General features: G+C 41.6%; 1 protein-coding gene across 10 annotated transcripts; it reads right to left on the bottom strand.

Annotated features, from left to right (window-relative positions):
• Window positions 1–383: 383 nt before the first annotated feature.
• ACSL5 (acyl-CoA synthetase long chain family member 5) lies at window positions 384–25,052 on the bottom strand. Of its 10 annotated transcripts, none has more exons than XM_080403297.1 (23): window positions 21,446–24,768; window positions 20,468–20,537; window positions 20,190–20,300; window positions 15,460–15,645; window positions 14,806–14,914; window positions 14,089–14,153; window positions 13,909–14,010; window positions 13,478–13,577; window positions 12,054–12,232; window positions 11,311–11,343; window positions 11,039–11,090; window positions 10,394–10,467; window positions 9,884–9,961; window positions 9,523–9,657; window positions 8,968–9,102; window positions 8,798–8,893; window positions 8,166–8,238; window positions 7,182–7,270; window positions 6,981–7,097; window positions 6,391–6,534; window positions 5,301–5,402; window positions 4,853–4,924; window positions 384–4,418 (listed from the first exon to the last, which is right to left on the bottom strand). In XM_080403297.1, the coding sequence occupies exons 4-23, from the start codon at window positions 15,613–15,615 to the stop codon at window positions 4,278–4,280; spliced, it is 2,052 nt and encodes a 683-aa protein (XP_080259423.1). In that variant the 5' UTR covers window positions 15,616–15,645; window positions 20,190–20,300; window positions 20,468–20,537; window positions 21,446–24,768; the 3' UTR covers window positions 384–4,277. The 10 variants fall into 10 exon arrangements, with proteins under 10 accessions (XP_080259423.1, XP_080259424.1, XP_080259428.1 ...); XM_080403298.1 differs by having other exon boundaries at window positions 20,206–20,300; XM_080403302.1 differs by lacking the exon at window positions 20,190–20,300.
• Window positions 25,053–25,339: the final 287 nt, after the last annotated feature.

Here is a 25,339-nt window from a genome sequence, read left to right as displayed (position 1 = left end):
TCTTGCACACTGAGATCAATCTACACTGAAATACAGTATGCCCAGGAGCACTGCTTCAGAAGTGCACTTAAAATCTGAAATGGTCTTTTTTTTTTTTTTTTTTCTTATGCTTTCATCTCATTTCCTTGTAACTAACTCCATTCCCACCTCTTCCTTTTGTAACACAGGTAACTGATGTTTCTGTTTAGTGTTACACCTGCACTCAGCAGTGCTTCCTTACAAACAGCCAGCCAAAGAAAATGCATACCTCCTAAAGGTGCTTAGGTATTCTGCAGACAAGAAAATACAGGCTGTCTTTGCATTGCTGAAATCAGCTGTATCAGAGCATTAAAGACAAACTATCTCTAAGGAACTCCAGTTCTTAATAGAAGTTTCTTCTCCTTCTTGTCTACCACCCCTTTCTACCTTATTTTTGATTCTTCATTCCTCACTCCCTGCTTTTTGCTTAACAGAGATCTTTGTTAAGGAAAGGAGCAGGTATAGATCTGGCATAACTGTTCTGTGTTCTGCAGTGATTCATCAGGGAATTGAGCTGATTTTCTTTTAGGGGGAAGCAAAAAGTATCTTTTTTTTGCACAGCAATTAGCCGTATTAAACTCTCTTGCTTTTCCCTGAGGGAAGAAGTGTTCTTTTTATTTAAAATTTTGAGCTTTGCATCCTTTCCATCATCTGACAGCAAATCTAGACTAGCAATGCCACACTAGCCCAGCTCGGGCTCTAGTACGATGAAAACTAAGGGTAACTGCCTACTGTGGTGGAATCTTGCCCTTCTATTTAAAGGAAAACTACAAAACAGGCAAATTAAGAAATAGCCAGTTATTTTCGTTAAGGCATGTTTTGCACCACAACAGAAACAGAACCTGTCATAAAAGCAAACAATAATGGCAATGGTAAATGGACATCTCAGGGAGCCTGTCCAGCCACCAAATCAATAAAAATTTTGCTTTCTGCTCATCTTCCCTCACTTTGGCCTCTAATCTGAAGTCTCTCCTTTGCAGAGCAAAGCTGCTGGCTGTGCCAGGTGTCTCAGTTCTTAGTAAGGGGCTAGGTATACAACAGAGTGTGCAAAACACTAGCCTTGGTATTCTCATGCCTGGTAACTTTGAGGTAATTACCAATAGAAAAAGAAATCAGTCATGAAAGAGTTCTCAACAGATTTAACCAAGAGGCTTCTGATTTTAATCCAGTATCTCTTAAGAGCTGAGTGAATGCAAGCTCATGCTAGAGTTCAAGCATCTCCCATATAGTTAGTTTTTCAAATGCAAAGTAGTGAGAAGGAGGAGAGAACTTCCCAGACTAGAAAGCCAGTGATTCGCAGGTCATTTAGTCTTTACAATTGAATTGCCTAGCTACAGCATTAGAGAATGATTCTAGAGCTGTCTTTGAGAGTGTTGATTGAAATCAGAACATCATTAAAGTCAAGTTATGAATTAAGAGTCAGTATTTCCCTCTGAACGCTTCCTCTGAATAAGGAACAGAAGAGTCTAACCAGTAATTATTAAATAGGAGGCACAGGTGTTGTTTCATCAAGATGGAAAGAAAATACACTTAAATTGTATTTTGGTATACAATTCTGAGATGATTTGGTGAGCCAAAATCGGGCATTCTAATTCTTGATGCAGTATATATGAGTTGTTTCCAATTTGTTAATATCAAAGGAAGCTAAATCATCAACATTCATATTAAATATTTGCATTATGTGAATTGTATCTTCAACAGTCATGGTATCTCATTCTTCAACATCTATATATAGTATACACTTCTATACTGCAGACCAAATGGATCAGTTCCTAATGGACAACTACCAGATGAGCAGTTTTTAAGAAAAGTAGAGCAGACCGGATGCTATTTTAGTGCCAGTCTCTATCCTGGGGAAAATAAGTTGCAGAGAATTGAACTTCATTGTACCTATAGCCATCCTTACCTTAAATCTTTGTTTACTGAGTATAACAGTGTTTCAAGCCTGCTGTGGCTTTAGTGCTCAAACAATAGCCTGAAATAATTTTTTTCGCTATTGTAATGCAAACATGCTTAAAGTACTCCTGTTTTCACTTCAGATCTGTATGTGGAAGCAGTTCATGTGGCAGAAATGGCACCCAAGAGACCAGTTTCAGACCAATTTACACTTGAATTGCTATATATTATTTGATTGTTCAGAAGCGCCATTACCCATTCAATTACATCTTTATAACGGCTACTAGCAGATGCCACCAACACGAAAAATCTAAAGCACTGTAGCTTGCCACTGTGAGAAGAGGCTTAATTGCTTTGAAGAGCAAACCCAGTTCAGAGATTGAGGTGTTTCAGAGATTTCCTCTTGTGAAAGAGAAAGCATCTCTACTGTATTAGAAAGTGAGCTGTACAAAGTTGCTACTTTCTGAGGCATGGCAGGCATCCTTTACTCAGTTCACAAGTAAGAGCTGTCTTTAAGGTGAATGGAACACTGTGATTAGTATCTGAACTTTGCTAGTTGAAGGGCCCACCACAGAGTGCTGGGCTGCAGCATCCCAGCAGCTCTCTGTAGGGAAGTTTTACTTGTTGATACAATAAATAAAGGGCACCGCAGCAGGTGGCATGACAGGATTCAGCCTCAAGTTTGTACAGATCTCAGTTGACTGGATTTACTGTCCCCAACTGAACAACTGACATCAGAACCCAAAACCAGTTTCAGTGTACATTACATTTCTTCTTCCCTCTGGTTCCCTTTTTTTCTCCCCCGTCCCACCTGGGGGAAAAGATCAGTAAATTTTAAGTCACATTGCTTTAAGGAAGCATGGGAAAGATGAGACGCTTCAGAGTCTTAGTCTTTTTGACTAGTCAAAGCTAGAGATGCCTCTCAGCAAAGGATGATTCTTTCCTGACCAACAAATCTACTGGTTGCATTCATTTTGGGGTATCAGACCAGAGCATTAAATACAGAGAGGAACATGTGCTAGCTTTAAGAATCTGGCACAGACAAGGATAACTGGCACAGGAAAGCAACATGTACTCTTCCCCTGTTACATCCCTGTTAGCACTGCATTGCTTTTTGGGCTGTCACAGCAGACTACTACAGGGACAGGGAGAAACTGTCAGCAGGGACAGCATACGCTGATTGCAGATGTGTTTCTAAAGATAGGGACAGTACTTGTCTGGCCTAAATAGTTTTCTAAAGAACCAGCTTTAGCCCTAGAAAATTCTATCTGATACATTATTTCCCATGAAGAATGAATTTACGCTGAAGACTTTGCCACATAGTGCCTTACTACAAGAAAAGGAAAGTTGAGTAGAAAAGCAACATCTTGTCTGGCACTATCTTACTGCTTTATGGCTTGAGCTGTGGCTGAGGAGTAACACCATAGGAAACAAGTAGCTTTCTGCAGCAGCTGTGTTCTAGCTGCAGTTATACATAACCAGGCAGCAGTCAGTCTTGCAGCTGACAGTCTGGCTGCAGCAGAGAAACAAGTCACTCACACAGGCTTTAGTTTCATTGGGCAGTTACAATTTATTGCATCTTACATCCTTAGGAATGGCAGCTAAAGTTTTCCACTTATCAGACCCAAATTCGTAAGTGTAGAGGCTTTATAACTGCCATTGCATTTCAGAACGTGCAAAAACTGATCCAGTGCCTCCCATACTAGACACGTATGTTTGCTTTAGACACATACTTTGTAAACCAGATGACGTCAGACTTAATTTTTATTAAAAACAATGTATACTGTGGGTCCAGCGCTAGGAACAGGAAATGCACTTCTCTATTTGCTGAACAGATGTTAAGCTCCAATTTGTATTGTGACAGCTTGAGTTGAGAGAGGATACAGCATCCTGAGTGGAAACTGAAGTGTTATTTTCCTGCACTTGTTTTTTGAACTGTCTCCCCCCATCCAAAACATGTAACTGCATGAAAGAGTTCAGTCCGATTGCAGATCAGTCCACAAAAGGTCACAATGGAGTTCATTATTGGAGCAGGAAAACAAGATTTGTTTTTGACAGCGAGAAGTGCATACAATTGCCTTTTAAAGGATGAGGCTATTGAGGGTTTTTGCACTTCACAGTCCAAGGAAGATGAAAGTTCTGGCTTTGCCTAGACAGCTGATGCTTAGTCCTGCAAGATGTGAATGCTGCCAGCTGTCAGTTACACTATAGCCATCTTCGCCTGAAAGTAATTTTTCCCATGATAGCAGAAACAAATATATTTAAGTTCTTGCTCCTCTCCACTCATGCCTGTGTTCTCCATAGGTCATGTAGTGTCACAGATTTGTTTGTATACTCCATGCAGTTCAAATTGAACTGGCCACCTATTCCTGCGTGCTTGAATAGAGGGCCTCAATCTGCTTCTGGAATACTTTAACAAGCTCTGTTCGCTTTGCCTTCAGTGTTGGTGTCAAGAGTCCGTTTTCTACAGAGAACATCTCTGTGTGGATGTACAGGTCTTTAACCTATTAAAAGAAAGTAATTTTGCACATAACACTTAACTACTTGGAGGACAACCATCAGTTCTTCCCAGCTTCCTTGAGCTCAGTGCAAGAACTCAGTCTCAGGAGCTCCAGTAACTAAACTGTTTTTTGATGCAAATCAAACTCCTTTTAGCTGACACAGGAAGAGGATAGGCTGGAACTACAGTACAGCTGCTGCAGCCTATGGTGAGCCTCCACTCCATCCCATGGCAATTGCTACTGTGGCCCTGTACAGCGACCAGTCTCTTGGCCAAGAGACAGGCAGCCAGGCAATGTTTCATTGCCTACTTCAATCAGTTGTCAGGGGCAGCTGCTTAGGTCCCATCCTGGCACAGTCAGTAACAGGAATGAAGACTTCCCAGCCATTGCATTAGCCATACAGGTGCTTGTGACAAGCAGGATTTGGAAGTACTTACTTGCTCAAAGGATTTAAGGCCAGCCTCTTTCCCCAGTCTGACCATATCTTCTAAAATAGCTTTCTTCACTGCCTAGAAGAAACAGAGCAGGAGCAGAGTGGGTAAAGTTGCCATTTTGTAATTGCAACTCGAGACCATACCCACTGCTCACTCAGTGAAAACTGAGGTTGGCAAGAATGTACATATTTCAACATTCAAGATTTCTCTTATTATGAGAGGTTGTGCCTGTCTTCTCGCTGGAAAAGAAGCAGTGATAGCCCTTGAAACATCAAAAGACACCTACACTTAGTTCCAGTTTTTATTGTAAGGTTGTTTGCATGACTCGCCCAGCATTAAGCCAGCTTAATTTACAAAAATAAAAAAGGGGGTAGAAGGAAGTCAAAGCAATGCAAGATGGGGCTTCGGAATTAAATTCTTTCTATAACCCACTAAAAACAAAGACACTTACTGGATTTTTGCAGACATCTTCGTAGGAACCTTTTACTCCCAGTTTTGCTGCGAATTCTGGAAGCGTCTCAGGATCAGGAACCACTATACCTATTAGAAAAGACTGAAAACAGGTGGAAGTAGCCATGTTCAGACAAAGATAAGGCATCTGAAATTATTTTGTCTAAGTGAACTTGATTGTTGACAGTGTCTCTATAACAAGCCACATCTACATCCCCATCCATTTCCAGAGTTTGGAAGATAGCTACAAAGACTTCAGTCACTTACCTAAAGTTCTGACAGCAGTAATTGAAGTACTAATGTAGTTTGTTATGTGTGCTAAATGCTTCAGCAATTAATTTTGGCTGGTTTACAGGTTGAAGACAGGGCTCTGCTAGCATAGTGACACCTCTGTGGCAAACGAGTCAAGAAATACCCCTCTTAGGAAGACAGGCTGAGAGAGTTGGGGTTGTTCAGCCTGGAGAAGAGAAGGCTCTGGGGAGACCTTATAGCAGCCTCCCAGTACTTAAAGGGAGCCTGTAATAAAGATGGGGACAGACTTTTTAGTAGAGCCTGTAGGGATAGGACAAGGGGTAATATTTTTAAACTAAAAGAAAGTAGATTTAGGCTAGATATAAGGAAGAAATTGTGTTACAGTGAGGGTGGTGAAACACTGGGATAGGTTGCCCAGAGAGGTGCTAGATGCCCCATCCCTGGACACATTCAAGGTCAGGCTGGATGGGGCTCTGAGCAACCGGATCTAGCTGAATATGGCCCTGCTTATTGCAGGGGGTTTGGACTAGATAACCTTTAAAGGTCCCTTCCAACCCAAACTATTCATTAATTCTAAACTATATAGAGCTGACCTGACATACTAATCCCATACAAGTATGTAATTAGTCTTTACCCAGCTTGCAACTTGATGTCCAGATCTCCTTTTCTTTGGTGTCAATTGGGAAGGCTATAGGTCTGATAGGATATTTTTATAAACACGGCACTCTCAGGAACAGATCTTGTTCAAGGACTTTTCTATATGCGTAATTTGTGTCCTGACCTTCCAGAACTCATTGTGGAAGGAGTCTTGCAGGATGCTCACTCCTGGCATCACTTACCCTCAGGCTTTCCCCATGTACAAAGACCTGGGCTACAGGAGCACTTCTGATATAGACATTTTCTATCTTCTCTGGAGCAATGTATTCTCCTTGTGCAAGTTTAAATATATTCTTCTTCCTATCAATGATCTTCAGTGTTCCATTCTAGAAGTTAAAGATGGAGGCCATTAGTTTCAAGTCTCTGTCTTGCTTCTATAAGAAGTAGAAGATAATAGGTTTAGCTTTGTTCTGTGAAAGGCACATGCTAGTCTGGAACTGGTCTTTGGTTTCTACAGAGAGAAGTGGCACGTCGTCTAATTTCTCCAGTTAGCTCAGGACATGATTAGACAGCTTCTTTATTCTTTGACAGAAACCAAGACATCTTGTTCTTCACTGTGGAAGTGACACAGCCTTTACTGCTGGCTTAGCAGGTGTTACTTGAAGTCTTGTCACCTAATTGGTCATTGGAGCTTTACCTGGAGTTACTCGGTGGATGATAAACTACCGTGGAAGGCTTTTCTCCTACAATTCACTTCTCCAGCTTTTCAGATTATTGTAAACTAACCATAAATTCACATCCAAGGGATGTTTTTTTTTAAGCAATTACTCACTGGCAACCATTTCCCTATGTCTCCAGTGTGGAGCCAGCCATCTTTATCAATTGCTTCTGCTGTCTTCTCAGGGTCTTTCAGATAACCCTTGAACACATTTGGTCCTTTAATGCAGACCTGCAGCAAGCACAGAACAGCATTAGTCACCAAGTCTTATCTTTCAGTATTTCCTGACACACACACACAGGGGATCGTACCTACCTCGCCTTCATTGTTAGAAGAGTAGTAGTTCATTTCTTCCACATCATCTAGTTTTATGATATTGCAAGCCAGAGGGGCTCCAACATGGCCTAAGAGGAAAAAAACCCAAGAACAGTTATGTTTGGGGGATTCTGCTAGCAGTTGGCCCTAATTGATCTAAAGCTAGAAAGACTAGCTCTTGAAGCCAGATGGCAGAACTCGGGTGCTGCCTATGTATGAAAGACTTCAGTGATAGTAGATACTTAACGGCTCTTTGTTCACTGCTTTAGCAAGAACCAATACCCTTTAAAGGCATCTGACAACAGATGTTCCACAAAATTATTGTAATGCCATTTTCAGAACATTTAATGCAGGATAAGTAGCAGCTAAGTCTCAATGCTTAGAACCATTTATTGGCATAATCAACCACACCAGCCATGTACCACACTTGCCTCCACAGAATTCCCTCATAGATCCTGGTATTCTTTTGCATTTTGTCCTCATTATGCTCTGCAGTTATTGTGTTCACCAAAGATGGTGACCTGGGCTTGAATTTAGAATACCCAATATTAAAAGCACCCTTGCGAAGATGAGAGCTAAATCTTCAATGTCAGGTAGTCCTTTAGAAAAATAGTCAAGTATCGCATCTGATATTTTAGTCACTATTTTTTGAGTAAAACAAGTTATTTGGGGGCTAAAGCTAGCTTCTTAAAGCCATTTGGGAAATCCTTGTGCAGTTTGCTCAGCTCTGTACAGACACTCCTTTCCTGTACACTGGCACAAGGTCTAAGTTGACCTGTGTCACTTTACACAAAAGATCCTCCCATAGTGAGTCCAGAATTTTGGTACCTATTAGGCAGACAGGTGACTTGCCACCAAGAATAACTTTGAGGTTAAGTACCCAGGATTTAACTTATATTGAAATAAAAGCAGTAGAGCACCTAAGCTTGAGTGCCACTCTCTCTTGACAGCTGTGGAAGAGTTTCCAAGTCCTGGCTACCATACCTGTTGTCCAGTCTCCAGGCATTGAGAAAGTGCATCCCGCTGAGCATTCAGTCTGGCCATAAGCTTCAAAGATCTGTGTAAGAAAGGATAAATATTCTTTGAACATCAAGTCCTTGGTGTGAAAGAGCTTAGTTTCAACTATGTCCATGCTCAAGTCTTCTTCTTAGGAAGGAAGCCAAGAAAATCTTAGCCTTTAAGATATCTTGGTCTCATTGATATAACCAGATGTTCTTCAAATTCACCTATCCAAACTTTGCTTTACCAAAACCTTGCTTTGGTCACCTCGTTCTCTGAACTGTGTTCTTAAGTGCACCACATTAGGAGCTCGTTGACTACCAAAATCAGCCACAGAGCACAAGAGGCAGCTGCCTAACTTTAAGTGCTGCATATTCCTATTTCTCCTGCTATATTCCTCTTCCCAAAGCCTACAGGATAGTTTTTTGGTAGTGTAGTTTGAAGCCAGCCCTGCAGAATTTTTTTCCTGTTAGTGTTAGATCAAGCAGCCTGGAAATACTGAAGACTGACAGCAAGTGCCCCAGGAAGAAGCTGGGCTGGAGTACAGCTTTGTCATTTGTCACTTATTTGGGCATAATCAAACAGGTCTTACTTTAAGAAAACCCCCCTCAACTTACCTGACAGCCTAATGCTGCTCTAAGAAATGTCAAGACAGAGGGAGATATAGGGGCTGCGCCTGTTACCATTATACGCACTCTTCCACCCATGGTTTCCTACAAGTGAAATAGAAGCCATCAGATCCTCCCCTACTACATTGCTGAGCTCACTTACACTCAGAATAACTTACCTGAACTTTTTTGAAGATTAGTTTATCCCATATGCTGTCATTTCGAATTATGCCCTGTTTTATTTCAGCCATCTTCATAATCACAGCAAAGTTTAACAGGCAACGTTTCACTGGGCTCTTTGCACCACTCTGTATCTGCAACAAAAAGTATTGGTGACTCTTGGGTTTAACTCACATCTGTACCTCCAGTTCTTGCTTTGTTAGGAGGCAGTGTATCTTACTTTGATGTTCTGGGGTCTGTCTTCACTGCTGCCTAGGTCTAGGAGATGAACTAAGGGCTAATACTAATTCGTGCTAATGCTGACATACTTCAGCCATAGCTTTGAGGTATAGTGGGGATCCTACTATCTTTGCACTGGCTTCATTTGCATTCCAAAAGTAAACAAACTTTTTGTCTCTGAACAGCAACAGACTTAGCCCAGTCATGACTGGATACACCAGGTGCCAGTACTCTTTCCATCACTTCAGAAAGGATATATTCAATATTAATTTAAACTTGTATGCTTGCTTAGACATATGAACATGAAGATAGTTAAGCTAAAATTGCTCACATACCTTGTCATATATCCTATTGAGCAGTCTTGGTACAACTGGAAATAGTGTTGGCTTCAAGGTTTTCATGTCATCTGTTAGCAACTTGATGTCTCCTTGGAAGAAGCCTACTTTTGCTCCACAGCTGTAGACCACAGTCTAAAAATTGACCAGACTAAGCTTAGTCAAGGATAATTCCTAGCTTCATTAATTACTTGTTTATGGAAATATTCATATAATTATTTGTTTATGGAAAGCAGCATGATTTCTAGTGCCCAGTGACAGGAAAGTTCTTGTGTGAGTAGGTTTCAAGGAAATACAGAAGGCTATCATACCTTTTACTATATTGGTTTATAGAAGCTCAGATACATACATCTGTACATACCTGTACAACCCTCTCAAACATGTGAGCCAGGGGAAGGTAGGACATGGTGATATCTGAACTTGTACACTCAACTGTGTTCTAGAGGGGAAAGAAATAGAAGCAGGTTAGCATTCCCTATGCCTGCTTGACTTACTCTTAAGTAGAATGTGAATAAAGTTTGGATCAATTTGAGTACTTTGAAATAGACACTTCAAATGACTGAAGCAACTCTGGTTCATCCATCACCTTCAAAATTCACAACTGTAATTCAGCCATACTAGATCAAGATTAGTTTTATGTTTTGGCAAGACTTGAAATAGGGTAGTTGAGTATCTTGGCATTTAGCACTGACTCATTCTAGAATAATTTCTGTGTAGAAGTTCTTGTTCAAGATTAAACCAAGTTTCTTGCAGTACTATTGTCCCATTGAAATACAGGCCTGAGGTGAATGGTTTGCAGAAAATGCCCACATTAAAGGTAGTTTCATGACTGAGCGACGTAGCCTAGAGAACACCATTAGCGGTAGCTTACCTCTGTGCTTCTAAGGAAGGCAGCAGCGTTTGCAACAACATTTTGATGTGTCAGCATGGCTCCTTTAGGGTTACCTTTGGAGAGATCAAGCAAAGTCAGCTGTAGCTCTGACTGCTTCTGCTGTCAGTTTCCCATGTCTTGTTTGGCTCAGTTTGAACCATCTTGGTATTAGGCTCAGTCATAGCATGCATTGTCTTAAGAGATCACAAATACACTTCATCTTGAGCGCTTTCAGCTATGGATATAACATAAAGGAAATGTCTACTGAAACAGCATTAGGAGTAGCATAGAGAATGCTGAAACAAGTTGTTTCTCTAGCCCCTGTGGATCAGAATACAGACACAGTTAAACAACAAATCTCTTTTAACATTAAGACTCTGTATTTTTCATAGGCTAAGACAACATGAATTTGGCTATTCTTCCCCCCAGCTCTAAGAAGCTTTGCCTTAATGTACTTGACTTATGGTAACAGTGTCCCAAGTAAAACTGCAGTAGTGGCTTGGCACTGTTCTAATTTACTGTATTAATTCTGTGTCATTAGCAGTTTCTTTTTTGGGCTGGAAAGTTGTTTTGGTGCTTTTGGGTTTTTTTTTACAGCACAGGGAGAATGTTTTAATGGGGAAGCATCACTATATATTCTCTTACCTGTGGTTCCACTGGTAAAACACACAATGCAAAGATCTTCAGGTTTAGGAGGCTAGAGGGAAAAAGTCATATAAGGTCAACAGAGTAAGGATTATATTGCTTGTCAGCATCTACATACACTTCCTAAATTGGGATAAACCAGGAATTCCGTTTGGAAACAGCAAGACAAGATAGAAAAAGAATCCTGCCAGCCTCCTCTACTAGCAGCATGGCAAGAGGTCTTTTCAGAGTGTAGTTTTGCAAAATTATAACTGTTCCACAGAGATACTTACAACTGGTTCTCTGATGTTGTTTCTTCCCAGCTCCTGTGTTAAAGAGAAAATGCAGCTTAACAATTGCAACAGAAAGACATGCAACAATAGTAGATGAATAATTTCATGTCAAATGCAACACTTGTTTTTACTTTGCCTCTTGATAATGTTTCTAATTCAGAGAGAGATGCTGGTCTTCCTGAATTTAATACACACAACTTGGAAAAGCTGATGCCTGGGGTTGTGGAAAGCATAAATCTTGAGTGTGTAGAAAGTGATCAGAACTACTTCAGGAATTTTGAAATCCTGAGTGAAGATATTTCATTTTGTTTCATGTAAGCCACATACCTTTACATCTTTTTATACATTTATGCATCATATCTGGAAGATTAAGCCTAGTATTGGGATGTCAAAGCAGCCAGTAATTTGCACTTAGAGTTTTCAATTATACTCAATTGCCAACTCAGAAGCCTGATAAATCCTGTTAAAACTTCACCATGAATTAAGCTAAGGAAGTCTTCAGTTTAATGCATACTGACTGTCCACAATACATGGACCCAACTTTTGTCAATGGCTTGAACTCTGCAAGTCCACTTGGCTAAATATACCAAGTTTCAAAATGACTGCTCATCAAGGTCTCAGTTACAGGATGTGACAACTGGATAATGCTTACATTAAAGTGTCATTGTTGCCAGAGAAGGTCCAGATGTCTAGCTGGCAAGGTATTCCTCTGCAAGATCTAGCAGAAGCCTTTAGTCACCTACCTCAACCTCCTGCAGTGCTAGAATTTCAATTCCCACTTCAGCTCCTCTGTCCTTGAGCTCTTTATCAAATAGATCCATGAGAATGATAGTCTTCAGATATGGGGTCTTTTCTTGCTCACAGTTCTCAAGCAAGATCTGTGCCTTCTCGGGCTTGTCACAGATCACTATGTTTATGTCAGCTGTAGAAAAGAAATTACATTTCAGAAGTCTGTTTAGAAGACATGAGGCTAGAGAGTGGCAGCTTAGTAGTGCATACATTTAGAACATAGCATTGGTTTGTTCTAAATCCATTTGCATTTGTTCACGTGGATTCAGTGGCTGGCTTACAGTGCTAAGAAGGTTCCTTCTTCCATGGCCAACTGATGGGGCAAACTTGAGATTTCAGCTATACAAAGTGAGGGCAACTGCTGAGGAACTGAAGACAAGTATCTTCAGTCACAGTCAAGATAGGCATTTGAACTTTTGGTATTGCCATAAAAGCTCAGAATTGTTCTCACTGATTGTTTAGGTTTAGCCCTCTTCCTTAAATCTAAAGGAATTTAGACCCTGCTTGAAAGAGGTAGCTAAAATTCTTGAGTTGATGCCTCAGGTTCCCTGCATGTGCAAGAGAGTTTTGTGCAATTACAGAAGCATTTCCCATTAAGCTGGCAGATGAATTGGATTTGCCTGAACATGCTGGTTCCCCATTAGCCTAGTAAGTCACAGCTGCATAGTCAAGGCAAGACCTGTTTGCAGTGTTCACCAGCATAACTGTCAAAGTGATTTTGTTGGCAAATCCTGTTTATGGGTTGGATCCCAGATCGTTGTGACAGCAGTGGATATCTCCCTGCCACCCAATTTCTCCCCTAAAACTAGGGGAAGAATGTTTGAAGGTTTATTCAAGCTTCCTCATCAGTTTCTTTCATGATGGCACACTAGTTGTTGCTTCTGTAGAACAACAGGCCCTAACCAAATGGATAAAACAAATTTAGGCACGTCTTTACCCTCCCCTCCTCCACTCTTTATATCCTACAACTTCAAATAACAGACACACATCTAGTCTTAATTTGCATGCAAGTTTTCTTTGTCTTGTTTTGTCTGCATTGTCTGACTGATTCGGCAGTGTGGGAGTTCAAGATTGCAAAACCTCAAGTAGCAAATGGTTGAGTGCTCTGACTGCAGGATGGTCCACAGGATTTAACAGGTCTTTAGTGGACTTGCACTCAAAATGCCAGGAGACATAGGAAACCCACTGGCTTCTTCTAGGCATTGAACCATGTTCTTCGCAAAGCAGCTTTGTTTACAGAATTAGGTGTCTATAAAAGTAAAAGAGTAGTAAGGTTAAAGCTACTCTGATTTTTGCATCAAATTCCCTTGAACTTCCACCTTCTCAAAACAAAAGTTCTTAGAGAAATCATTATGAAACAGTGGAACTCCATATTTACCTTTGTTAACAATATATACAATGGCCTCTGGCCCCAGAGTGTCATACAGTGGAACAGCAACCATTGAGTAAGTGTAGCAGGCGTACTCTGAAATGATCCACTGAAGAGAGAAAACAATACAGCTAAAGAAAACTAGCAGCTCCTGAGAAACAGGATTACCTACAGATTTCATACAGCTTGACTATCCCATGCACACATTAGTAGTGGGGTTGTGTAAGGAGCATGTCCATGAGATTCTCTGAGTAGTGAGGGTTCAAGATCGTTGTATTGTATGGCTGGCATGGTATGTGCTCTGCAGTAATAAGGGAACTGGGGAAGGAAAAGCCAGTTGTGATTGTTCCTCATGTGGCCTGAGTTGATTTAATATAGACCCTTTTCTCTCCCCAAGGTGTCAGAATATTCTGGGAAAGAATATTCAATTTCTTGCTTACCTCTGGCCTGTTCTGAGCAAAAATGCCAATAAACTGGTTTGATGATGGTTTGCATCCTTTTTGCAGAAGCCCTGATCCCAGGTATTGAGCTCTGTCCAAAACCTGTAAGGTAGTTTTCCCCCACTTTAGTGTTACAAGACAGCATCCCAAATTAAATCATCTGTCATGTGCAATACTCACCTGTCTATATGTCAGCCACTGATAAGGTTGGTTGGGTTTTCTGTAGCCTAAACAGCTTCCATTTCCTAATAGAAGAGTTCAGGAAAGCAATTGTAAAGCTAAGTACTGAAATTGCATAGCACTGCAGCACAACACTTTATGTGAAGTATTTTTAGTCAGACATCCAGGTAACTGCATGGAGCGTGGAAGAGCAGTGTCCTTAGTTAAGCACTCTGCCCAAGCCAAGACAGTAAGACTGTTAGCTTCATCCTTACAAGCAATACTTCCAAGATCTGGTGATAATTTCCATTTCACAGTCCACATGAGATTGAAACGGCTTGCGAGCTATCACATATTCCCATGCATGGGACCCCTGAAGTTGCATATGCACAAATGCACACCTGTTGTAATTATGCAGTAATTTCACACTGAAACCCATATCATAAGTCAAAGCAGAGGTGTTTCCTCCCAGTTCCTTCTGATGCTGAGTGTCTGCTGACTTCACTGAACTCTAACTTCTTAAGCTTCTGATATTTGTTCCTGCCCAGCCTGCCAACTAAGACTACTTTTAAATGGAGGGGAGCGGAATACGGTCAAGTGTCACTCCACCTCACAGAAGGCTAGGAAAGCTTTTGCTAGCCTGTATTATTACAACAGACAAGAGGCAAGGCAAAAGAGCTTGGAATAATTTTATTTACTTGCGATAGGCAAGTACTAACTGGCAGATGCAAAACTTACCAGAAGCATGCAGTCCTCTCTGGAAAACTTCATACAAGGTTTTAGCATCTTCAAAGTAATAAGAAAGCAGGTTATTATCTGTCAAGAGTGCACCTCTTCTGGCTCCCCCCTGGGAACAGAGCATAGTTATGAATCGGTGCAGAACAGATGCAATGTAATTTGTTCCTCAGCCATTCTCCCAGCAATCTCCTTTAAAGCATTTCAGTACCATTGCATTGTTAGGGAAGTCTCATTTTCCTTCCCGATTTTGATCTACTCGGTCATCAGTCATACTCAGAGGAATTTTCTACTTGGCCTAGATTAATATTCAATTACAGGTCATTAGAGAGAGCTTAACTAAGACTGGGTGCTACCACTTGCCTAGTTAAATGAAGTCTAGCACCAGCCTCAAAGCCAATGCAAAGCATTTGAAAAAGTCGGTGACAAGGCCATCCGGTAAAAAGCCCACCTAACCCTGCTGGCAAGAGCTGCTGTTTCTTACTCTCACTGTCTTAAGACTTCCCTTCTCCCCACCATACTGTTGAGTTGTACACCTGGGAGGAGAGGCTGTGTATATCAGACAGGAGAGTTTCCACTGATAACCAGAGGCAGAATGGATCAGTATTCACATTAAGCTCAAAAATAGTCCACGCCCACAAGCAGAGTAAGTATTACCTCAATTCCTATTGACTGCTTGTTCAAATCAACAGGAGGCAAAACAGGTTTTGGCCTGCTTATCACCCACAGGAAGATGACAGCTCCAAATACTATAAGACTAATCAATGCTGGTGTTGGGAGCGGTGAGAACAAGACTTGAAGTATCCAGATCATTGTGCTGGATCAGTGAAGCCAGAGTTGAACCTGAAACAAACAGGAGGTTTAATAGACATGAGTTAGAAACACTCACTACCTATGACCACGGTTACTTAAGTAGTTTGTTAAGCAATACTACAAATCATTTCAGCCGTTTGCCCCTAAAGAGTCCTGGTACAATAATGAAGCATACTTATGCAATGCTTTAAGCCTCTTAAGAGATCTCAGGTCACCTGTCCCCATAATTCTTAATCCATGCTGCATCCACCTCCATAAAAAGCTGAAGCCTGATGAAGTCAGACAAGGAACAGATGTCAATTCTATCTATTTAAGAGTAAAAATATGCCTGGGGGAAAAATAGTATTTAATTTCTCAGATTTTAACTATAACCAAAAAATGCCTACACTTGAGTGGTGTGAGTAATGGAAGTAAGAAAACTCGTCACTATTACAGCTGTCCTGTAGGATGGGGTATTGCTAAATTACATGTTACACCTACATATCTAAGTGCGCAGGACAAGCAGTGTCTTCACTATCAGCTGCTCTTACTGGAAAGCAGGGTTTATGCTGGACAAGTATTTCAAATAGTGAAAGCATGTTCAGCATGAGATGCAGCACAAGTCAAAGCTCTGAAAGTTAGTTTCCACTAAGGAGTGGTGACCTGGAAGTCGGAGTGTGCAATGGAAGTCTAGCTAGGAAATACAGCAGCAGTTCTGCCGCTTGGATCCTCCAGAGTCTTTTCCTTCAAGGGCATGGAAACAAAAACTGAGCATCCAAGATTTCTTATGAGAAACAAAGAGACATCTGGCTCAGCCTCCTCCCTTAGAAACAAGTACTTTAATCTCTAAAATATTCTGATATGTTTAAGATTGAATGGCCAAGACAGATCTAGCACAGGCGACTGCTTTTTTTCTGAATCAACTCAGATCTCACCACTTAACTTTGCTAGTATCTAAATAGCTATGCAGCACACGACACGTCACACTTTGCAAGATGAATAACCACACCCTTCCAAAGTCCTTCATATAGAATCAAGGGAACCCAGTCAGTAGATGGTATGGAAGCTAGCAACTAACTAAATCCCTGTACAAGAAGAATACCAGGCTTTCCAGAGCAATGGGCTCCAGTTACCCTTTAATCATAATTCCAAGAAAGCTGAAGTTATTTTCCAGTCAGTCAGTAAATTCAGTCAAGCCCCTAAGTCAGAATTTGGGTCTCTAAGCTCAGACTAACCAGAGTTAGATCACCCATATCTGGTTTATGGTTTTGTTGTTTCCAGTTTCCAGTGGCTGCATTCATCAGCAACCCTCATGTGTTCTGTGGTGACAGAAGGCATGTTTTGCCCACTCAGCAGCTGGGTAAGGAAAGGTACCTCAGAGGCTTGTCATCAAGTCGAAGCTGCCAAAAGCATGTCACCTGCATATCTGAAAAGTACCAACTCCCTAGACCTCTTTTCTACTCTAAGCCTTAGTTACAACGTGCCCTTCAAACTCCTGACCTTGGTTTCAGGTATTGAGTAAAAAAAAAAGCCTGTGCTCCAGCAAGAAAGGCAGGCACTGCCCTTGGCACTCTGCACCGCCTGTTCCAGTCACTGGGCATATCAAACAAGCAAGCAGAAACCTGCTCTTTCTGCAGCGCAGGGTATCACCCCTCTCCACACCATTCTTTTGGTCCTTTCTCAATTGAGCCTGGAGAAAAAAAAATCCCCTAAAGCCAGGTCTGCTGATCAAGTTTACATTCAGGGCAAAGCCACTTAACAGTTTATGTTGTAGCACTGCTCCCTTCGGAAGACTGAAGATTATTAATTAAGTGAATTTGCCAATCGGCTGGTTTTCGTCATTTATACATTTGGCATTGTAACCCATTACTGGAGCAGTTAGTAAACAGCTTTCTGCAGGTAATTAAACCATATCTGGTTTATGGTGCCACTTCCTCTTTTGTTAACATGAACAAGTCACTTTTCTATAGCATGAACACCAAGGCAGCTTGGTAGAGGCATCTCCACTCTCCAGTATGAAGAAAAGTTAGATATACAAACTTTATTCCTTTAACTCAGAGCCCACTACTAGATCCAAGTGACAGGGCAAATCACATTTGCACCATTTGTATGTTGAAAGCTTGTTAGAAGTTGGAAAAACTAGACCTTGGCACATCTATTCTCACACCTTTTTAGAGGGATAGCAGAACACTCATAATCAAAATTCAGGGGAACAGAACAACAGTAATCAGCTTGGGCTATTTTCCAGTGTTTTTCCATCCCCAGATGGGCCAGAAGGAGGCTGAACTCAGTGCATTTCAGATGAGACTTCCCAAATGTCAAAAATGGACAAGACATTTTTCAATCAGTAAGAGAAAAGAGCTGTATGCAGGCAACTGAAGAGACCACATGCCTGTCCAGCTGTATTAGTTTTAAGGGCTCTCGTGCTCATTTTAATAGTAATTTTAAGACAACTTCCTAGAAACCAGGAAGGATTGGTTGCCTTTAGAGTATCATGCTAGAGGTAACAGACAGAACTGGGGATCATGTCTATCACACCAAGTCCTCTACTGTAACTTACTAACACTGCTTAGCATTAACACTGCCTGATCAGACACATCAGCGCAGTTGTCAAATAGCTACTCTCTGTTACATGGACTTCTTTGACAGAAAATTAACGGAGTACACTTGTCTGACCTTTTTGTGGTAAGGATCCGAGAATCCACTAACCCCGAATGCTCCATGCAGCAGTAGATGAGTCACCGAAAATCTTACCGCCACAGTATTTTCATCTCCTCACTGACTCACATGCAAGGCAGTTTGTACCAAGACATGTAGGATGACTGAAGATCAGGCCCTGAAGGATAATGATGCTTGGAGTACAGAACCCAAAGTCCAGAGAGAACACCTGATCAAGTTGAGAAAAGCCTGAGGATGATTAAATGCAGCAAAGCTTTTGCCTTCGGATTCTGAATTGATTCCACAAGCCTCTCGCATAGAGAGAAAGGGAAACCAGACAGTAGTCTAATCCCAGTGTAACCTAACCAGCAACCCTTTAGCCAGTCAAGGATGATTTTTAGTTATAAGCCAAATGGATTTTTATTTTAAAGAAAGATCTGTTGCCAAGTTTATCTCTAAAGCCTGGGAAGTATTAATGCTCATTTGCTTCTACATTGGTTGGTTTTTTTTAGTAACTATCTTCATTAGCCCATTTACAGCATTGTATGAGACTATAAGTGCAAGAGTCAATACCTACCATACTTTAAAGCTACAGGAGTTAGTGTTGTGTCAAAAAAAAGCACAGATACCTAGATACCTAGCAATACATGAAAAAATGCTTTTCATATCTGAAGGACTATTTTCAATTCCTCTAGTGCATGAATAGAATAGTGACAGCATTTTGCTTTTACTTTCCAACCACGTTTCCTCAGCTGGGCTTTAGTCACTCCTGTTGAAGTACGTACCGTGTGTTACGCAGGCTGTGGCAGACACTGTCAGCAGATTTGTCTCGGTTCCCAGCATTAGAACAGCTCTGTGCTTAGAGCTTCAGCTGTAACTACTTGTCAAATCCAAGTCACTGCTAGTTAATCACCTCAAGTATCCTCCTGCTGCTTAATCCTGCTGTCCTCAGAGCGGGAGAGCCAGCAGAGAAGACACAAGTCTGTACTTGACAGTTCTCTGTCCGTGGGAAGGGAACAGATTTACCCTAGATCTTTCCTGTGCAGCAGCTACAGCCAGTGCTTAACCCAGAAATCCAAATGCCCTGTGCATACATAATACCTGATCTATATCAGCTGAGTGAAAACTCAACTCAGTGCAGCATCAGACAAAGCCAGGGCATTATTTTAGACACCAGCTTCCACTGAGGCGCAAATCTGGGCACCAGCTGCTTTCTCAAGTGTGTAGGGGGGGCAGGGGTGCAGCACCTGAACCCCTCTGTTCTGCAGGACTCGGCTGCCAGTGACCAGAAAGATACAAAAAGCACAGGAGGTCTCAAACCAGCTGTTAGGGCTCTTGTGCATAAGATGCATTTAGACAAAAAGTGCACTTAGGTTGTCTGCCCTGATCAATGGTCAGGGATAAAATGCACTAGGCTCCAGAGTGCAGAGTTTTTATCTTAGGTTTTATCAGAGGAGATTACAGCAATACCATTTACAGCCTTGAGTTCAGGAGTACATGTTCTTTTTTCTACTGTATGCTCACCCCCAGCAACTCTACAGCAATTCCTTCACTAGCTAGAAGGAACGAGACAGTTATTCTCTCTATTCTTTTCAAGTCAGGAGATTCTCTCCACTGGAAAGCAATATGAAGAAAGAAATCAGTGGCATTTCTATTGCAGTAGTTCTTCACAGACAGCAAAGCAACCTCTGATACTTGCACAATTTCAAAAGCAATGGCCATGCACTGCCTGGGAGAATGTATTCTAGAATTATCTTTGTCTCAAGTTCACCTAAGAAACAGTTTGCGTATGCTTTTGAAGTGATCATGAGAACTTGTTGCTCAGCATTAGTAAGATAACATTGACTTTCCGAGCAGGAAGCATAGAGTCCAACCAACTACAGTGGGGCCACTAATCAGTTAGTTAACCACCAGTAGCTCACTCTACATTTGCTTACGCAGTGCAGCTCTTGCCTGGTGTCCTGCAGATGCGAGACACTCTGCCAGTTGTTACTCCTTTGAAGCACTATATCCCATCTTCCTCCAGCCGCAGCAAGAAGTCTTGTGTTCTGCAGGATTTAGGAACATCTAACATTCAGCATGCAGAGAGAAGCTAAAGTGCAAAAAGCTCAGCAATGGCTGCTGAACATAGCCATGTCAAAACCACAAAGCAAAATGCACAGTAACTTGCATGAAGCCCAAGACACACTTTAGTTAGGCTTGGCTTTCAGAGTACCTCTTATGAACGTCAGAGCCAAACGGTTCAAGTGCCCTTTGATCTTGGCTGAGAAGCGCTCTGCTGGGCCCTGGGGAAGAGCGAGGCCTCAGTAACTTACTTTCAGGAAGTTTAGTGCTCTGTGGTTTCAGGCTACGTGTTACAGGCTATTTCTGGACCTTGCTCGTGAAACCTACTGAACTCGGGCTTTCAGTAGGCTTAAATAGAAAGGTCATGTTTATAAAGATTTTTACTACGTCTAATATTACTGTCCCTCCATCAGGAAGGCAATGATACCATGACAGTTCTTAGTACTGAAAGTAGTTTTGTCAGGTAAGTTGAAAAGCTAAGCTTTCATGTTTGTTGTTTTTGGGTCTGGGTTTTTGTTTTTTTTTTTTTTGTATCAGGTTTTCTCCTTGAAAACTACCTACACAGAAAAATAGGGCATATTCAGCTAGCCCTTTGAAGTTTTGAAAAATTTAAAAAAGTCAGTATAATGCGTGTAAAACATGCATGCATCAACATTATATTAATAGGAAATTTTCTCCAGACACACAAGCATGGTTTAAAGAGCTAGAACTAAAGCTCAATTGAATTGAATTGAAAATTCACACAGAACTCCTAAGAAAGCAAGAATATCACCATTAAGCACCTTACGTAGCCACACAGAAAAAAGGTAGCACTAAAACCTTCTAGGCATTAACATCTTTTATCTCTACTTGTTAATACGGAATTTACATTATGAAGAACAAAGAGCAAACATATACCTGAACTGAATTCAGCCTAAGGTTAACATCTAACTGATAGCACGCTACCAGACATTTCCTAGCAGCTCCTGAAAACTCATTATCTTGAACCCTACAGCTAATCACTGCACTTGCACATAGGTCACAGTAAAGCTCATCTAAGTAACAGCAAGCAAGGCAGAGCTCCGTTACTCAAACAGAAAATGTTTCAGAGCAAATACAGAGATAAGAACTGGTGATCACAAACACCTACCATTTTGAAGATGGAGTGGGAAGCCAACCTCTTTTCCCTAAGTAAAAGGGAGCCTTACCAGCAGAGTAGCAAGCCAACACCTATTAGGTAACACTCACGTTAAAATCTACAGCTGGTTCCCTCTCCCTGGTTCAAATGAATCAGCGAGCAGAGAGGCACGCTGGGAAGCGGGAGGAACGGGCAAGGGGGAGCTGAAGTGGTTAGAAAAAGAAAACACAGAGGAAGTTGTTGAGCTTTTTGTTTGTTTTAGGAAAATAGCTTGAGGTTTACATGTTTCTGAAGAACTGGGTGAGAGGGAGACCAAACCTTTTTGAAATTGCATTTATAATTTCTTGTATATAATCTATTTGCTGTTGTTTTCTCTGCGTACAAAGCTGTCTGCTCAACAAAGCACTTCTCTCGCTACAGCTGCACGTGCATTAAGCTGAGCAGACCTATTGTAGCCCAAAATATCAACAAAATATTTTGAGTACAGTATTTCTTATGTGCTGTTGTAACATACTTGCTGGTGAGATGGATCCCTGTTTCTGCCACTGGGTTTGGTTCGTTTGGTTTTGGTGGTCTACTTGTAGGCTTCCTGCCCCCACCCCTCTTCCCCCAAAAGCTACCTGGTTCTTTCTGCTGTTGTATAGACTTACATATATACAACTATTTGCACAAGGCTATGGTGATTCACATTTCAAACCTTAGTTTTGTTTCCTGCTATGACAGGGATTTTGCTTCAGGTTTTACAGTTGCACTTCTTCATTTACAAGTTCAGAGCTGCTGCAGTTCCCCCTTTTTTTTTCTCCGGTGCTTGTCTATCGTAACTGGGATTTGGCAGCTGGTTTGGAGGGGTGGGAAGACAGTAGCTTCACCTCTCTTTAGTGCCTTGACCTCAGGTCTTGGAATTGTTTGCCTGCTTAACCGTTTGTCCATCTGAAAGTTTTTCTGCGCTGCATGATTTCAGAATAATCTGCTTAGCTAGACTAACTGTAGCTGGGGTGGAATAACAAAGCATGTACTTGCTTCCAGAACACAACCTGGCCTGGACCTTGGCGTACTAAAACTTATAGCCTCTACTAATTGCAATCATATTTTTATTGCTGCTGTAAACTTTATACTATTCAGGTAAAGCTAACTTATGCTGTAATTGTGGCATTATTTAATAATGCAGATACACTTTTAGGGAAGCTGAGGCTTAATTCACCGATTTTGCTGTACAGTTTACATAAAGATGAAAAAGAAATAGCTTGTCCTGAATAAAACTCCTCTGCCTTTGGCTTTGCCTACCCAGACCTGTTCCTGTGGCATTTAAGTGAAGGTGTGACCTTCAGCTGTAATAGTGCCAGTCAGGATGCACTGGTGTGTAGAGAGAGGGAATGCCTCTTACAGAGAAGGGAAAGAAGGCCAGGCTTCCAACCCAGCCAGCTCTGTTAGCACCTTCTCCGGGTGCCTCACTAAGGGATTTCCCCCTTCAGGTATCTGGTCTCAGGCTGTTATTTTTCCAGGAGGAAGAGACGAAGCAGTGAATTTACCCTGTCTCTGATCAGCTGTTGGGTAGCAATGCTGTGCATCTTAGATGCATTGACTGGGGGCCACAGGTGCAAGAGAACATGCCCGCAGTGCTGTCCTACCTGGCCTGCTAGAAGCCCAGCATGTGATATCAGTGGTCCCTGGACTAGTGAGGTTACACTGCATTGCCTGCACTTAGCAGGTCCCACAGCTCCGACATAAATGGGATTAAGGGATGCACACAGGAAAGCCCTGGGGAGGATTGCTTCTTGTTAATGATTGGTTCTGTTCAATGCTCATAAATTAGAATACAGCTGATGCTCTTTCCCTTCCCTGGTATGCATAAGAAGTGACATGCAAATTTTGATGCTTTTAATTTTTTATGCTGCCTCAAATGATCTGAATAAACTCCAGATTTTTATGAGGCACAAACCCATTTGTTGCTAGTAATTCTCTGCGAAAAAAAATGAAGCCGACATGAATAACTCAACCTTTGCTTCTTTTTGTACATGTATGTAAAATGTACACCTGCATCTTTCATACCCATTAGTAAATTAAGATGTGCAGTAGGTAGAGTATGGGTATAGAGAGTTCAAGTTGTTTCCTTTCTGGTTTTACTGTCACAAAAGGTTTTCTTAGAGGATGGATAAGATGAGCTTTTATAATAAAGATTAAGTTCATAGCACAACACTGGCTTTTGATATCCAAAGATGCCAAAACAGCCCATTTACCTATAGCAAATAGCGGAGGATGTAACTAAATGAAGGGGAAGCATTAGCCCAGTGTTTAGTTTTCTCTGTTGTCACTTCACAACTTGGATCTACATTTTGAGTCTGTGGGAAGTGTGGGCTCACTTTATTTGAAAGGGTTTTGAATTCCAGGGTTTTTTCTTAATGCTATGAATATAATTATTCTTTATTGCTCTGCTACACCTTTCAAGGGCAGCTTCTAGCTTTTGTAAAGCTGTGTAACTGCACAGGGACATAATCTCAGAGCATAGGTGGGCTCCTCTGAGAAGGTAGTATGGACAGGATGATGGGCATAGGTCTTGGAAGAGCAGCATGCTTTTTGCCAGTTTTCTTACTTGTAGCTTCATTTCTCTTTATCTTTGTCTCCGTTCTCCTGTCTTTTGTTACAGCTGCAGCTCTGTACAGAAGCAAGGGTTTGGAGAAGGCTCCATCTCTATAACTACACCAAGCAGTTGTACCAAGGCAACAGCAGCAGTCTTGCGTACCATACTCCAAGATCTGTGCTTTTAAAATGTTAAAAAAAGGCATTCTAGCCAGCTTCTGTGTTCTTAGTTAGGGATTAAGGTCCTATTGTAGTAAGTGTTGCTAATAAGCTTGTGTGTATAAATGATTTAGTCTATAACAAGTTCTTATTGACAAGACTTCAAAAATCTGCCTGTGATACTGCAGAACCAAATGGTTCTTCTATTTCTGGAACTCTGTTTTAAGCATAAATCTGAATTTGAGCTTGGCACTGGTACTCCATGCACTGTATCTTTAAATAGACACAATTTACAAACTGATAAGAAAATGAGTTCAGCCTGGATGGTAATCAGGTTTACCAGTTCCAGCCAGCCTATAGTAGCAGAGAGCGTTCAGGCTGCTGCTCTCACTCAGGCTGTGATTTCTCTGTGCGCCAGCCAAGCCCAGACTTGCTTCTTTAACAACATGCAGCCAGTTATGCAGCCGTTGCCTTTAACAGCACACAGCATGATGAGAAGAGTGCACTGGTCACAAGCGTTGCAGCACGTTAAGTAGATTATCCCACTTGCAGTACTTCTCTGCAGGAGCAGGAAGCCTAGTACTTGGGAGGCATGGATCATGCGAGATTTGCTTACCTTCCGTCAGCTGGAGGAGGGTGGAGGGACCGGTACAGCTTGCTTCCTTCGCTGCTTTGCAACTCCAAGTGGGTGTTCAAGGGTTGGTGCTTACCCAGCTCCTGTGGCAGGACTAAGCCCCGAATCATCAGTCTGTCGCTTTAATAAACGGGCAACACTGCACCCATGTAACCTTTGAACCTGCGTTGCAACAGGTTCAAAGGTAAAAAAAAAAAAAAAATATTCCTGATCAAATATAAAGAGCAATTTTGGCTGGTTAGAAATGTTAAACACACAACTCTTGCGCAACAGCTTTAGAAGAGAGCAGCACGTTGTGAAAGCTAACCCCAGCCCGGCGGAAGCAGCACACTTGCGTTTTTAATAGGACTCTCATTTACTCTGAGTATGTGTGGGGCACTGAGTAAGTCTTGTTCCACTGAGAAAAGGTGCCTCTGAGATTGCACTTTGAGCAAGCAAACATGTTCTGATATTTTTCCCTCCTGCTTTGTGTAGGGGCCTCTCCTTAAACACATCCAACTGCTGAGACGTGGGTTTCCTTTGCAGCTAAAGCAGCC

This window comes from Falco punctatus (assembly GCF_963210335.1).
Source record: "Falco punctatus genome assembly, chromosome: 9".
NCBI classification, from domain to species: domain Eukaryota; kingdom Metazoa; phylum Chordata; class Aves; order Falconiformes; family Falconidae; genus Falco; species Falco punctatus.
This window is presented reverse-complemented; position numbering and strand designations above follow the sequence as displayed.